The sequence below is a fragment of the Chamaea fasciata genome, unplaced genomic scaffold, assembly GCF_029207755.1.
Source record: "Chamaea fasciata isolate MVZ Bird 193981 ecotype frontalis unplaced genomic scaffold, bChaFas1.0.hap1 SCAF_2, whole genome shotgun sequence".
Lineage (NCBI taxonomy): Eukaryota > Metazoa > Chordata > Aves > Passeriformes > Sylviidae > Chamaea > Chamaea fasciata.
The window spans coordinates 45,399,558-45,415,351 of record NW_027094087.1 but is presented as its reverse complement, the minus strand read 5'-3'; the positions used below and the strand labels follow the sequence as shown (position 1 = coordinate 45,415,351).

The following is a 15,794-nucleotide window of genomic DNA, read 5'->3' as shown; positions in this document are numbered from 1 at the left end:
GTTCTGCTGAGGCAATAGCTGAGTTTTTTAGTGTTATTAGTCTTGTTTGCCAAAGAGGTACTGATTGTTGGGTGTTTACCTTACTCATCACAAGCATAATGTGTCTGCTTTGCAAAGTTATCTCTTCCTGAATTGTCAATTGCATTTGTTTTATTTATGGTAACTTCTTCTGTTTTAGACATGTTAAGTTGATCTGCCATATGACAAACTCATAAATGATTAACTATCAGAAAATTCTGTGGCTTATTTGACTTGTTCACATTTAAAAAGGTTGTTTCTGATGACCACTGGAAGAGGTCCACATCCCAGGATGAAGAAAAGGCAGACTCACAAAAGGTCACACCCAGGAAATGGGGCTCTGGAAAAAGATCCCGGCCCAGACCTCTCTCAGACTATGGGCAAATGTGCATCCGAAGTTTCTCTATACCAGAAGATGCAGTTGCAGTGGAGTCTCACAAGACAGGCTGCACAGATGGAGAAGATCAGCCAGGACTGGCGTCTGTTGGGTCTGTGATCCAAAGCAATACTGTAGGCTACCACAGAGGGCGAAAAAGAAGACCCATCTCTGTAATAGGTGGGGTCAATTTCTATGGAGACGATCAAATAGAAGAGAGAGAAAATCTGCTGACACAAGTAAGATAAACAGATGTGCTCTGCAAACTGCAAAAGACCCTTTCACTTCCTTGTCTCTATCTTCAGCCTAGAAAATAGAATGGATACTTCCTTCTCTTCCTTCCCTTTTGTCAAGCTGACATCGTGTACTTAGTATACTGCTTTCCTGGTCACTAATTGCTTTGTCTTCTTGCTAAAAATACAGCGTGGAACAAACCTGATACTGACTTTGGGATAATCTTTTCTGTATTGTAAATTAATCTGATTTCTTTCTTGGCATGGTCGTTATGTCTCATGTTTGTGTATAAGGGCATATTTGTGTGTAAGACGGATGTGTGTTTAGTGTTACTGTTGGGCCTGAGGAACAGAGTAGTACAATCAAACACAATGATAACACATGATTTATTGATCATTTCAAATTACCCAAAAGCAAGCCTGTTCAAAAACTGTGGCATTAAAAGTGGGGTTCAAAATCCTAGTTTTGGCATAGCAAAGATACTTAAAACTAATGAAGACATTGCTTGAGAACATTGGTAATAAATTGAGATATTAATGAAATTAAGAATTTTAAGAAAACTGACAATATGAATACAATATCTGTCTGTGTACTACTAAACTGGTCAGATGAAACAAAGGTAGGAAACCTATAAGCAAGCAGTGTGTACTTGAGTAGTACCTGTATTTTCCATCTCTGTTGGCTCAAGTAAAAGAGTGAGAAATTAAAAACTGAAAGGTAAAAATTGCTCCTTACTCCCTGGAGGTAGTGCTGAGCAAATACAATGTGTAGAGGAACTTACTGTTGTGTTGTGTTGGTGGTTGTGGACCCATCTTGCACTTGGTTGCAGAGCTTCAGGCTCACAGGCTTTTGTAAGAGTGCGCTCATCAGGTATTTTCTACTTTCCAGGAAAGCTGGAGGACTTCTGCCTAAAGCCATTGTCAACCTGATAAAGCAACAGAAAAAAGAATTAGTATTTGCATCCTCAGAAAATTTAATTCTGGTGATTGTTAATGAAATTTGAGTCCTGTTAAGTATTTCTCAAGCCACTTCATCTCCCACTGGGAACTTTAGTGACGGTGAAGTGCTGAAACAATGGCAGGATTTTCAGTTCCATGTGAAAAACTTTTTGTAATACGAGCACTGTTCTGTATTACATACTTTTTAAGTCCCTGATGAAAAAATGCATCTTGATGTAGAGCCCCGGCTGAAGCCAGTGGACCTTTTACTTAGGCAAAGGCCTTGGTTTCAAATCATATGTAACTGAGATATTTTAAAATTAATTCTATCTCTGAACTTGGAAGGAAAAAAAAAGAGGAAAATTATTGTTATAAATTCTAGGCCATCTTACGCAAGAATAATAGATGGATTTCAAGGGATAGTAAGTGTAAGAGATTAAACACTCTCCAGGCCTTTCATTTAGTGCTGAAACCAAATTGATCTTTTTTCAAACCTTGTTCACATCACTTTAATAGTGAAGGAACATGCATCAAGGCAGCTATTTGAGTTGACTCTTTCCGTGCTCCAGTGCTGCCATGAGAGCTTGGCTGGGGTTGAATCAGCAGATTGCTGGATCACTGTGGCCAAGACCAAAACTATGGAGCATTCCTAACAAGGGCAGATTATTAAACCAAGTTATGGCTTTCCCACTGCCATAACACTGTCACTGTGTAAAAGCACATCCATGTCTGTCTGGGGAAAGGGTTTGGACTAAAGTCTTATAAGAAAATTGTAGTTGCCCCGAAGTAGCTTTTTTTTGCTTACTCAGCCAGTTATTTGCACACAGTAATTGCCATCACTTCTATTAGCTATTTGATAGAACAAATCAGACTTTCTGTGGTGAAGGATCCTGGTATACTGATGAGAAACTTAGGAAATGAGGTTTAAAGATGAGGTTGTAGATAAAACATATTCCGTACGCATTGAGGTTTTTGGCAGTCATAATAACAACTAAACTTTTAGCCGGAATGTGAGAAAGAACTCATCAAGCAGGCACTAAAGTATTTTATGTGGGGCTGTCAACGACTGCTCTTCCCACTGGTGATTTTTTTTCTTTAAAGCTTTGAAAACTCATGGGAATATTTGAAAAGTACAAAGCTAATTCCTTATCCTCTGTATTTTGTTTTGGTCTGACAGCTTAGGTGTGAGAAAACATTTTCAAACAATGCTGTCATTGGATTTCGTAACAAAGTGTCAAGAGATAGTTCATTAAACCATCCCTGATGTTTCAGATTACTTGATAGAAGAACAGTAACAACTGAACAATAATAGAAGGTCTAAAGAAGAGTTTCTCTGAAGTTCATGTGCTGAAGCCTGGCTTTTTAATGTTGAATGCTTATGCAAGATCATTCAGCCTGGCTAATGTGGAGTTGTTCAGGGATAACATAAAATCAGACTCAATTTGCAAATAAAACAGGGGTAGGTCTTCCAATCATAATTTAACAAAGGAATGATTTATCCTGAGAAAATGGCTTTGAGATAAAATTGCAATAAACTTAGTATTATCTTCTTTCTTACCAGACTCCTGGGAACTCAAAATAGAGCATCATTTAGACAATTATTATTGTCTTGTTTATTTTACTGACAAGCAATATTTTAACTGATGAAAGCAGAAATTCATCACCTCTGCAGAAAACCTGTTCCAGTGTTTTACCATTTTCATTAATCTAAATTGACCTTCCTTCAGTTGAAAGCTGTTCCCCCTTGTCCTATTACTACATGCCATTGTAAAAACTCCCTCTCTAGCTTTCTTGTAGGCCCCCTTGGGTACTTAAAGATCATAGTGAGGTCCCCCTGGAGCCTTCTCTTCTCCAGGCTGAACAACCCCTGTTCTCTCAGCCCAGTCTTCATAGGAGAGGTGCTCCCGCCTTCTGATTGTCTTCAAAAAAGTGTATTACAAGATGAAAATTACAGAGCATGTCTGACCACAACAGAAGGCTAAGGAGTTTTTAATGTAACAAAGAACTGTAATGTAATAAAACTTGTTCTGTGATGCTGGTGCACATGGTATGCAGTGTTTAAGCAATGTCACTTCAACACAGGAGATTTTACTGCCCGTGTAATTACCTGGACTATCTGGAGAAACCTTACTTCATACCTGAGCTTTGCTCAGTTGGACTTGCCAGTAGCTTAACTAATACTGGATTTTCCTGTTTCCTCGGTAGCCTGTGGCACGGCCACCCGTTCCAGCACACAAGGTGCCCCCGTACAAGGCTGTTTCAGCCAGGTTCCGGCCGCTCACCTTCTCACAAAGTACCCCCATTGGCCTGGACCGGGTAGGACGGAGGCGGCAGATGAGAACATCTAATGGTAAGATGAGTATTTTTAACTTTGTAGATCAGAAAGCCACACCCCAAGCTAAGCAAGAATTAGAATATAGTATGGAGGGCAAAAGGGTACAGGCCAACTCAGTGACAAAGTAATACCCAGCTAAGTTGCTTTGTTTTGTGAATTTCTTACTAGTCGATGCTGTTCTTATGTAAAACTTTTTTCACATCTGCTCTTTGACATTGCTATGGTTTATTGTTCTGTACCACTTACACACCTGTATAATCCACTCTCTTATTCATATACTTGCCTGAAGTCAATGGATTATGAAGGGAGTTCTAGTATGCTTGAGTTTGTACCTGAACCCTAGCCACACCACCACACATGTATTTTTAATTTTGTGTTTGCCATTCATTCAGCCTTATTTAGATGGGCAAGCCTTAAATAATTAAGTAGCTTGCTGGTGAGTGTAGCCCAGCCAGAACTCTGGTCCATGAGGGGACAGGTTCTTGGTAAAAATTGCCTTTTTGGAAGCATTATGCTTTACCAGGCTTGCTGATGTGTCCTGTGTAATTTTGCTGTAATTCTTTACTCTTAGCATGCAGTGCTATCTGGAGTTAATAGAAGTAGTCTAGTAACTAGTCTAGTAGAAGTGGAACGTTCCTTCACAGGTGGGACCAGAACAACTTGGGTTAACACCATTTGTGGTCCTTTAGACACTAGCAAGAGTTGGAAATAAAAGCAAAATTCTCACTTTGTATCTTACACTGTTAATGGTGAACAAAGCACTCTTGGGAACCTTCACCCTGAACCCTTCTGGATCAAGGCTTCCCATGACTGAAGCAGGAAACTTAACCAATAGCATTTTCAACGTTTATTAAAATTACATGTGTGTTTACAAGTCAGTTACTTGGCTTCTATGTTTCTTGGCTGAGTTTTAGCTGCAGCGATGTCCAAATTGTGCCAAAAATGCTTTAACTACAAAGTTGTTTAGGTAAGAACATGTTAAAACTGAATTCTCCTGTTTTGAATAGAACGTGACAGTTTTTTTCAGGTGGTGCTCTTTAAGAAGCAGACTTGAGAATTTGTAACTGTGGCAATAAGAGGGACTTATCCACTGAGATGAGCTCAGTTGGTTGCAGCATGGTGTTGATAATGCCTAGGCTGTGGGTTTGATCCCCATATGGGCCATTCACTTAAGGGTTGGACTTGATCTTAGAGGGTCCCTTGCAACTCAAAGTATTCTGTGATTCTGAGATACATTATTATGCTGGTTTAGACAGCTGGTTTAGGGAACTAAACTCCAAATGAGCCACTCCCTTTTGCCCTGCCCCTTCTAGTAATGGAGGGACAATAAGGAGAAATGTCAAGATACAAGAGAGAACAATTTACTAAAATCACAATAACAACAGCAGTGTTAATGGCAAAAAGAATGCAAAAAGCTGGTGCCCACAAAAAAAGGGCTTTTACTACTCTGAAAAAAACCCCCAGCGCTTCTTGAAGACAGGTCCTGCTGTGGTCTCCACACAAAGGCAATATAATTCTATTCCTGCATCTGGGCCACGTGGTACTTGGGACACAAAGGCAATGTGTCAAGGAGAGCTTCCTCTGCTTAATGTTCTCCCCCATCCCAGTAGGAAAACAACAAAGGAGTAGGACAAGCAAACCCCTTGGAAGCTCAATCATCACATTGGGCCACACTACCACCTCAGACCGCTCCGCTTTGCTGGTTCCATTCTGCACAGCTGCCTCTGGCACTGATGTTTCTCCACCCAGCTGGGCTCAGTCCCGCACTGCTGCCTCCAGCACCAGTGCTGCTCCAGCTGGGCTATTCTGGAGCTTGGGCTCTGTAGCTCAGCTGGGCTTGGCTCTGTGCTGCTGCCTCTCTCTTGCTTTTTGTTCTCTTGGAGTGGCGTCCCAGACTCATCGTCGCTGTCCTTCAGCACTGTGTCTTAAAGCTGCGACTTGAAGGAATGGGAGAGGGACTGACAGTGGCAGAAAGGGTCTGGGTCCACTTGGCTGATCCCAATACCTTCTCCCTGGAGAGATCCAGCAAGATGACAAACTTTGGTTTCCAGTGCCTGGCTGCTCCTGCTAAAACCACACCCCCAGCGATGATGTGGGTGGTATGGAATAAATAGCACTACAAGCTCCACCCCCTCATCTCTCTAACCAGGGTGATTATATACACTCCATTTGTATTTTCCTTTTAATTTATATTGTAACAAAATATTAGGAATTACTTTAAAACCTGTGTCTGGAGTGTGTTCTGCTGTATGCTTCTTGGTACACTTAAGGATCCAGGTCAGGCGCAAAGTAATAGGCCTACCATAACATAGTTAATGAGAAAAAGGGGCTCTTTTATTATCACAGAGTGGAATTATTTTTTCTATTTTTAGTTATCCTTTCCAATTCATGTTTGGAAACCATATGAAATAGAATTAGTTACTAGTAGAAATAGTATTATTACTAGACAACTGCCTGAGAGCAATATCTCTTCAGGTATTTAGGATGTGAATAACTGGTCTCCTAAATGTAAGCATCAGGATGACAAATACACAAACTAAGATTTCTGCCACTTCTCAGTACAGTGAAGCCAAAGCAACCTTGATTGTGTTAGGTGTGACTTTTATGAGACCTTACAATAAACATTGAAGTAGAGCAGGAAAAGTTTCTGAAATCAAAACTCTGAAGGAAAGTGGGGAGTATCATGGACTTCACAGTTTGAAAGCAGTTGCAAAAATCTATTAAGTAGCTCCAGAAGAAAATCTTAAAGTGACTAGTGTCACACATTCTGATCTCTTTCCTTTTTTCTCTTAAATCACAAGGCACTTCCTTGTCTTTCAACATGTGAGAGTTTTTTGTTTGCTCATGCACAGTGAAATTTGATAGTACAAAAGCCCTTTATTATAGAAAGTAATTCTAAACCCAAGCACTGAAAACCAATGGTATCTTACTTTAGTTAGTTGCTAAAGCCCAATATGTTACATGCTTTCTTCTTATAGGAATGGCAGGTAAAAGTGGAGATGTAAATTTTTAGAAAACAGATGTTACAAGACAGTGAATCATCATCTGTAGGAAATAGAGTAAGAATCAGACGACACAAGGGAAACTGCTCTTGAGACTTAGATTGTTACTCTTTTGCTTTGAAGGGTTACAAGTTGTAAATTATATTAAACAGGTTGCCTATTTGTCACTGCAGAGCAATTTTTATAAGCATCTTAAAAACTAACCCATCTTTTTTTGCATATTTTTTGTGTTGGACTAGAATTTGGCCTGTGGAGCCAAATTTGGACTGTGTGGAGCACAGCTCGGGAATGACTCAAGAGAGTGGTTGGTTTTCTTAAAGAGTGGAATCAGATGGTCAGTGTCTGCATGAATGATGTGGAAAGGGAGGTATAAAATGAAATGGTAATTCTTGCTTGTTTGCTGAATTATTCACGGTAGTATAAGTGAGACATGAGGCACTGCACTGGCATCAGGTGTTGGTAAAGCCAAGGTAATGCACCTGGATGAGGAAAAGAGCCTGATGTGCTTGCAGAAGGATGGACTTTGAACTGGATATTGCCATTCAGGAAAATGTCTTGCAATCTTAACAGACATTTACAGAGTCAGTGCAGTGCATAGTAACAGTCAAAACAGTAAATAAAAGGGCAGGAGTTTGTAGGAAATGAATAGAGAACAAAACAGAAGGCCCAATTGTGCCACTGGTGTGTGTGGGGGCCATCTCCCCATTCCTTTCCATCCCAAAAGGCATTCTTTACAGGGGATGACACAGAAAAAAAGAGAAAGACAAGAAAATCGATTCTGTGTGTGTCTCTGGAAGGGGTGATTACTGCGGCTTGGGCTCTGCTACATGGAAAAAAGCACAGTAGGAGAATAAAAGTCTGTTTGGCATGGGAAAAATGAACAGATAATAATAGTTATTGTTTCTAATAATTTCAGAACTAAAGGGCAGCAAATGAAATCACCAGAGAGCAAGCTCAAAATAAAAGGTAGTTTTCACAGTCTGTAAAATTAAGCTATAAAACTAATTGCTACACATTATATTTCACATCCCAACAGTTTAAAAAATTCAGAAAGTGGTTTGAAAAATCCAGTTCATTAAACACAAAGTTATAATTTCTGCCCCTGGAGGGATCTCTCTGATCTGCAGATAACTGGAATTTTAAAAAGTACTTCAGAAAAATGCTATCATATGCCTCATCTATTTTTATGTTCCTCCCTGGGGATCTGGTACTGGCTGCTGTCCGAGAATTGGTTGGGGGTGACTTGTGGTCTTCCCCAGGATGGAGGGTTCTGTGATACCAGAGTGTTTCTAAAACTGAATTTTCTTGAGGTGGATAAACTAGCTTTTCGTATTTTAGTAAGTGCTACCCACAGCCTTTTCAGAGTGCCCTGTGCAGTGGCTAAGCCAGCTCAGCATGCAGTTGGACAAGGTCACTGTGGACTGCCACTACAAAGGACAGCCTGTGCCTCCTCCTGTCCCTCGCTGTTCTACAAGGAAATGAAGCCACCACCACCACCTCACCCCAAATGAGTACTTTTGTGATGGTTCAGCTTGCCAGATGTGCCCATGCAAAGGAGGGAGAGCAGACCCCCCTCCATCTGAGCAGGATCTCACGGTGGCAATAGGTTAGCACAGTCTGTTTCTTTCTGCAAAAATCAGACCAAAAGAGTTTTGCATTGTTTTTCAAAGGTTGTTTTTGAAGTGTCTTGTAGAAGAGCTGTATGGAGTTTGATCTGGTTTTCCTTTGGCAGTTGAGCTGTTTTTCCCTGATGGGCAGGGGTTTGACATGGCAAAGAGCTTGTCCTCCGGCTGACATAAAGTGTGAAATTTTCACTTGCAAGTCCCAGGATCATCAGCACTTCGGTGTCATCAGTGTCACTTCTGCTTGCCAGCTTGCTTTTTTTAATGATTTATGCCAAGAAAAATGCTGTGTATGAGGATCTTACGTTGTAACTTGGTCTTTTTGTGCTATCCAACTAAAGTCCTTGCAGCAAGAAATAATAGGGAAGTTTGAGACATTCAGAAGGTGATTTCTGTCAGTCTCCCATGCAGCGCAGCACAGATAAATTTTTGCAGGAAGGCGACATTAATATTGTAGGGCTATGTTTGAACTTTCCTTCTCTGTCTGAGGCAGTGCTGGGGAAAACCATGTGATTTTAGTGGGTGTTGAGAAGTTGCTGTGTGCAGAAATGCCTCCAGGGTTTTGTGAACACATCCCTGGAGGAGGCAGTCCCCAGTTACGGGCCAGGCTCAGCTGAGCAACAGTTTTCAGGTAAAGAAGAAGCCAGTAAGTTTTTGCGGCTTTCCAAATTAAGCGTGGTGCTGTGTACAGACATAGGTTGCAGCAGGCTTTGCACTCTCCTGATGGGAAGAGCTCCTGCCTTTGCTTTCAGTGCATGGACTGATCCAGCTTCACTGCGGGAGGACACAGATGTAAGGGTTAATGCTGGCCCATGGTGAATGAATGAGGTTGTGTTCTGGCTGGGTCAGACCCAGAGAAAGATGGATGGTTTGAGTGCTTTCTTGCTTCATTCCCTATTTCATAGAGCAGCTGAATTAGGTTTGTAGTTTCAGTGAGAAAACGTCTCCCTCCTCTCCTGTTTTCTTGGGAGCAGTCTGCTGCAGCCTTAACACTTGTGCTGTTTGTGCCCTAAAAACGATATGGCGTTTGCCTGTGAAGCAAGAGAAATTGTGCAAAAAATACCTTAGTTGTTTACTTCTACTGGAATTTTAACTGGTATAGTATGACAAAGATAGACCGATACTCTGAACAGTGTTGTAATACAAGGAACTCCCAACTCCCATCCAAACAGTCTCTCCCTCTGGATTGCAGTCATTTGAATATAGATTGAAATCGCATTTAGCTGCTTTAATGAAAAACAAATGCACTCCCTGGCTTGCGCTGTTCGCGATGTTCAGGCTCTGTGGGAGCAGTCTGAGCGGCTGCAGGCACAGCGCAGCCAGGGCCAGGCAGCCAGGTTTTTGTTTCTTTTCTGGAACTTCCTCCCTAAGGGCACCCCATGATGTCAGAGAGCCGGGAGCAGCCAGGCTGAGCGGCTGAGTGCGCTGCTGGCAGTTCCCAGCCGGGCTCAGCCTCGGAGGCACCGCCGGGAGCTGGAGGCAGCCGACAGCCTGTTCCTCCAAGCTGTGGGTAGCTTAGAGCCTCTTGTGATCCTCCAGCAGCCCTGCAGGACTGAGCATCATCACCTGTTAGAGGTCTGACAGCAGCATGGTAGCCAGGGGGGCAATGGCACATTTTTGGAGTCTGGAGAGCCTTCAGATGGGTACGTGTGAGTAGAACATGCTCGCTCTTGCTTTTTTCATGGTGTTTTTTGATTGAGGTGGTAAACAGTGGCAGTCAGGGGGCTTGACTCTGATGACACTTACTCTGTGTCATCCATGGGAACCTGCAGTGCTGGTGAAAAGCTGCTAGGAGATCTGCATCAATCCCAGGCTGTCTTTTAAGTTTTTTGCATCCCGTTGGTGCAACTGGGAAAGCACATCCCTCCCTCTGGTATTTCTGTATACAATAAAGGAAAAGATGCAGAATGTGAGATTTCACTTGATTCTACCCTACAAAGTGAGTGTAAGCTTGTTGATTTGGTACAGGGTAACAAACAGCTTTCTGTCCCAAAATTGTAGTTATTTTTGTCTGGAGAATTAGGTTATTTTGATGTGCCATTATTACTGGAACAACCCCACAGGCAGTACGGATAGTACAGTGGAAATGTATAAAGGATCACTGGAATTAATTTTTTGGATGTTGCTTTATAAGATAAAAATTGATTTAATGGAATATTTATTTGCATTTTTTTAATAAAGCATTTTCAGTAAGTTTCTCAAGCTTTATTTTAAAAGTTTATCAGTGCTCAGATTAGTGAGTTTGTAGGGGAAAAAAATCTTGATTTTTTTTTAAAATAGGGATTCTGCATCCTTCATGCTTAGGCAGATTATACTGTTAATGTGAATGTATATTTAAAATACTAGAGGGTAGAACAGAATGGCTAAATAGCCATGTTCTGTTGTATCAAGACTATCCCATATTTTTCAGTTTTTAATGCAAAGAAAAATCTTGCAAGTTTTTAGTGAATCTCTGTGGCGATCTGCTTTGATCTCTCTGGCAAATTAATGCTCAGATGAGCGAAGATGCCGGCGATGGTATGTGTGCCCTGAGGAGGGGGTTGCAATATTTTTCCCTTTAAGGTAAATAGCAGGTGGCAGCAGAGTGCCTGGTGGTAGTAGGTGCATGGAGTAAAGCCAGGAGTTGTCTCTTTGTGACTCTCACCCATCCAGAGCCCAAAGCCCAGCAGACAGGCAGTGCCTAGGTCTGAAGCAGAGTAGAGAAGAGGCAGGGTCAGGATCCTGCTGCTCGGCCTTGCTGCTTGTTGGCATTGGCAGGTTCAATAATTCTGCTTAAATGTCCCTTCCCAGGCACTCGGGAGTAAGAGCTGCTCTGTTGACTGTGTGGCAACTTCCCTGGGACACACTAACCTTCAGCAAAGAAGTTCAGTGCTAACATCTATTCTGAATTTGACTTTTTACTTTTTTAATGTGTTTTTGAGCATTGTATGATGCGTCAGACTCTCTAGTTCACAGTTTGGGCTTGCCATAAGAATAAATCTTTAGGACTAAATTAACAAGGACCAGAGAGTGCACTCAAGCATGAGGCCACTGGTCATGAATGCTTCTTGATCCCGAGTGGTTTGAACGTTGCAGGCGGCTTTCAAAGGCAAACCCACTTGGACAGGGTCCAGCACTGAGCAGCGTGGGTGTCAGTCAGTCAGTCAGACTTGTTCCTGAGATCAGCCCCCAGTTCCCTTCCTCTGCCACTGCGGAGGTGATTGCCAAAAGGATCTGTTACCCAGTGGTGTACCCCAAATGGGTTTTATAGTTTTATACAGTAACAGTATTTCTCCTGGCTTATCTGGCTGTGTACTCTCTTTCTATACAAAACTGCCTCTTTGGTCAGAAAATGTACAACTGTCAAACCAAGAAATTGTTGTGATTTGGGACAAGTAGAACAGGTTTTTTATAAGGCCGTTCCACTCTGCCCAGTCTGGACTCCTTGTCGCCTTGAGCCTTTCTACTGCCAGAGCCTCCCCAGTGCATGGGAGAGGTGGCAGCATCCTGTGCAGAGCTGGGCTGCAGGCAGGCTGCCCACCCCTCTCCCGGGTGGGGGGCACGGAACCATTGGGTCCTTATGTCCTGCAGGGGATGTGATGGTGTGAGGGCACGTGGCCTGGGGGTGACAGTGTCCCCACTGACTGCTGGGGGCTGCTGGGGCTCTCTCATCCTGCTGCCTGGGAAATGGCATCAGGGCCTTCCTTCTGATACAGGTCATTTAAGGTTTCCTTTGATAAAAAATAAGTAAGGAATTGTTGCAGTTCCAGTTTTTTTTGCGTACAAAAGTTTCTCAGTTTTATCAGCTGCTAAATGAGAAAATTCTAAAGAAGAGTAAAATACATTTAATGACGGAAAGGTGGTTTTCCTGAGTGCTCTGCTGCCCTCCACTTCTGCTGTTATTGTTTTATTCGTGACAACAAAGGCAATTTCTCAGCAATTCCTCTTGCATTGTTGTCTTTCTTTGAATCATAAAAATGATGAAGCAAACAGCTGTTGCACTTTTGTTTTAGTTGCTGCAGATGGTGGGACTGAATCTTCAGCCTTAGTGGATGACAATGGCAGTGAGGAAGATTACAGCTACGAGGAGCTCTGCCAAGCTGCTCCCAGGTACCTCCAGCCTGGAGGGGAACAGCTAGCAATTAATGAGGTAATGTCCAGGGCTTTGCCTTGCTGGAATGATGGGCCAGGGAGAGGTGGGGGATGTGGAGGGATGTTTTCCACAATCTGAGATTTCATAGTCATAAAAAATGCAATGGAAGTAGATAGTTTCTTTGGGAGGCATTTTTGTTTGCTCAGTGGTAAATACCGTTTTGTGGGTAAAACTTTCTTTTGTACACTCTTTTACTAGTATTGTTGTGGTTATTGCAGTTTTTCAGTAAATTGTGATTCCTTTTATAACCTCTCCTAGTGTTTCCTCTACCATAGGAAGGGAGTGGGTGAAAGGGGATAGTTTGAGTGGGTTTAATTTTCCCTCTGGGTTTTAAACCATCACAGACTGTAACTGTTACCCTATGTAACTGCTCTGGAGCAGGATTCTAATTGTTTTCACTAATGAGCATATGCACAGATTTCTGAAAATCTGAAATTTTAGTTTTATCCTGTAACAGGAGCAATAGTAGGCAATCTAGTGAGCTATGTTGATCTTTGATCTCTTCATAGTTTATAAACACTTCATAGTTTATCTTCTGTCCTTCACAATCTCATTTTCTGCCTATCTTAGCTGATAAGCGATGGCACCATCGTCTATGCGGAGGCTCTCTGGGACCATGTCACTATGGATGATCAAGAGCTAGGCTTCAAAGCTGGAGATGTCATTAGAGTTCTAGAAGCTTCCAACAAAGACTGGTGGTGGGGAAGAAATGAGGACAAGGAAGCCTGGTTTCCAGCTAGCTTTGTCAGGGTGAGTAACTCTTTTGCTTCTTGCTTTTGCACCATTGCAAGATTCCTATCAGAGTGCAACAGTTGTCATGGCATTACACTTCATACCTGATCCTCAGCATGTTTATAGCAGAACATCTGTGGGGTAACTCCTAAGGGAGTTCACAAGGGAAAAAAAATAATAGAGAATCACACACTAAGATCCCTTAGCTCCTCTGACAACTTTTATTTTGTCTTCTTCATTTGGTCTCTTTGTAACCAAAGAAATTTCTCAAACAGAGATTACAAGAGCAGAAAGCTCAACCAGAAAGTCATCAGTGTATACATAGAGGACACAACAGTTCTCGTAAGGATTGGGGAGAGCTGTGCTGCAGGGATTTCTTGGTAAAATAGGACTTAATTTACTATCCATGACATTGCATAGAAATCTGGTTCACAGTCTGAACTCTGCAGGCAGAACTCACCCAGATTAATGACAGTATAACTCTCAGATGGTAAAAATTGAAGTATGTTTTAGATAATTATTTGAACTACCTTTTGGGAACCTGTAGTAAAACTTGGGCCACACTGTGTGAAGTACTACATACACAAAGAGCAGCAGGTGGTTCTTCCCTTTCCCCTTCCTACATCTCTAGAAAACACGAGCAATCAGACAGAAGTCAAAAAAGGAGGGACTGCTGTCTATATCATGGGGGTATAGGGATGGGGCACAGGGAAACTATTTAAAAGTGGTTAAATGTCCACTTTTGTAATTTTTGTGGTTGGCCAAACACATTAACTATCAGTAAGGGTCAGAAATCAGCTTAACCCTGAAAAGTGCGTGGACAGTACAACATGGTCTCTCTCAAATACTGTGAGTAGAAAGTTGTGTATTTAACCAGACAGAAATCTCAACACTTTATTTGAATATGCAGTGAGTACAGTGAGATAAATCCTGTTGTGAAGCCCCCTCAGTAAGATAAGAATGAGAACATGTCTGTATCCACTCTTCTCTTAGCTACAAGAAGTTCGTAACTGTTTTACCACATTTTGTAAAACTTTCTGCTTCACTCTAATTGCTTTGTTTGTTCTGGCTGCAGCTGCGAGTTAATCAGGAAGAAGTGCCAGAAAATTGTTGTTATATCCAGGACGAAGAGCAAGATTCAGATATTAGCAAGCATCGCCAGAAAATAGCTGAAAACAGGGATCAGATGAGAACCAACGTTATACAGGAAATTATGAAAACAGAACGAGTCTATATCAAGCATCTCAAGGACATCTGTGAGGTACATTGCTTTAACCTGAGGATGTTCTGCTGACCTAATGAGTTCAAATCATTCCATAGAAGTTGAGAACCACAGTGGTTTCTGGTATCAAAATAATCCCAATTGCTATTCTGACGCTGTCAGTCAGATTCTTCATTTCCTCTTACAGCTTTCCTCTCTGATGACTGCCATGAGCCATTACTTCCTTTCGTTTAAAAAAACTTCCATTTTTGACACCGAAAAAGTGCCTCTTTGACTGCTATTTCCATAATAAATGAGAGAAGGAAGTCCAGTTTATTTAGAGCTTTTTGCCACTGTATAGAAAACTTTGAGTAATTGTAGTAAAATAATTTACAGTTCAGTGACAAAACTTCTTGGAAGTAACTTGGAAAGACTATTTGCTAAGTATTTTTTTCCCTTTTTCTCAGGTGAGGAGGTTTTTACTAGATCCTTAGGAGTTAAGAAGAAATTTATGTGTGTTTAAAAATGCCTTGCTTGTTTGAACCATAAAACGGGGGTGTATTTCTGCTTTTTTTCTCAATATTTGTTGGAGGCTCACACTTGCGCAAGAAACTTCTTAATATTTTTCACCAAAGTTTGCCTCTTCTGATGTGAGTTGTGATGCATTTGACCTGTATTTGACTTGTCTTAGTGGTTTGCATCTGGAATGGTTCTAAGCAACCTACCAAAATATTTTTTGTAGCCTTAGTGTGCTGGGTCTGTCCTTGTATTTGTCTTGCTGTCATCCCTTAGTCCACCACTTCCCATTAGATTATTTCATTCACAGCAAAGTAGACAAGACAGCAGTAGGTTTTGAATTTTTTTTTTTTAAGATCAGGCCTTTTTGATGCATCTTGAAGAGAGAAAAAAGGGAGAGAAAGGACGAAAATTGACTACTAACTGGCTAATTTTAAAACATTAAATGTAAATTTTGTCATTTATATTCATCATTTACTTAAGCTAGTAAGATTGATTGTGTGCATGAAAGATCAGGGAAGAATTTGTATACTCTGCTATGCTGCTCCCATGGTTAGCTGAGCTCCAGGACATGACTCTGATATTTTACTGACCTGTTAAGACTTAGGCATGTATTAATTAATTATTTTTCTCTAATATGTATATCTTTTATCTGGTTTTTAATATCTGGCAAGCCTCTGAGTTTAGT

At 41.4% G+C, this 15,794-nt stretch overlaps 1 protein-coding gene across 2 annotated transcripts in view; it reads left to right on the top strand.

Annotated features, from left to right (window-relative positions):
- Positions 1-15,794, top strand: part of SPATA13 (spermatogenesis associated 13) — a 69,561-nt gene that overhangs the window by 39,279 nt on the left and 14,488 nt on the right. For both annotated transcript variants that reach the window (XM_066175884.1, XM_066175885.1), the window contains 5 exons: positions 271-633; positions 3,772-3,916; positions 12,518-12,654; positions 13,228-13,407; positions 14,465-14,650. In XM_066175884.1, coding sequence (XP_066031981.1) covers positions 271-633; positions 3,772-3,916; positions 12,518-12,654; positions 13,228-13,407; positions 14,465-14,650 — 1,011 coding nt within the window. The remainder of the gene's footprint in view (positions 1-270; positions 634-3,771; positions 3,917-12,517; positions 12,655-13,227; positions 13,408-14,464; positions 14,651-15,794) is intronic.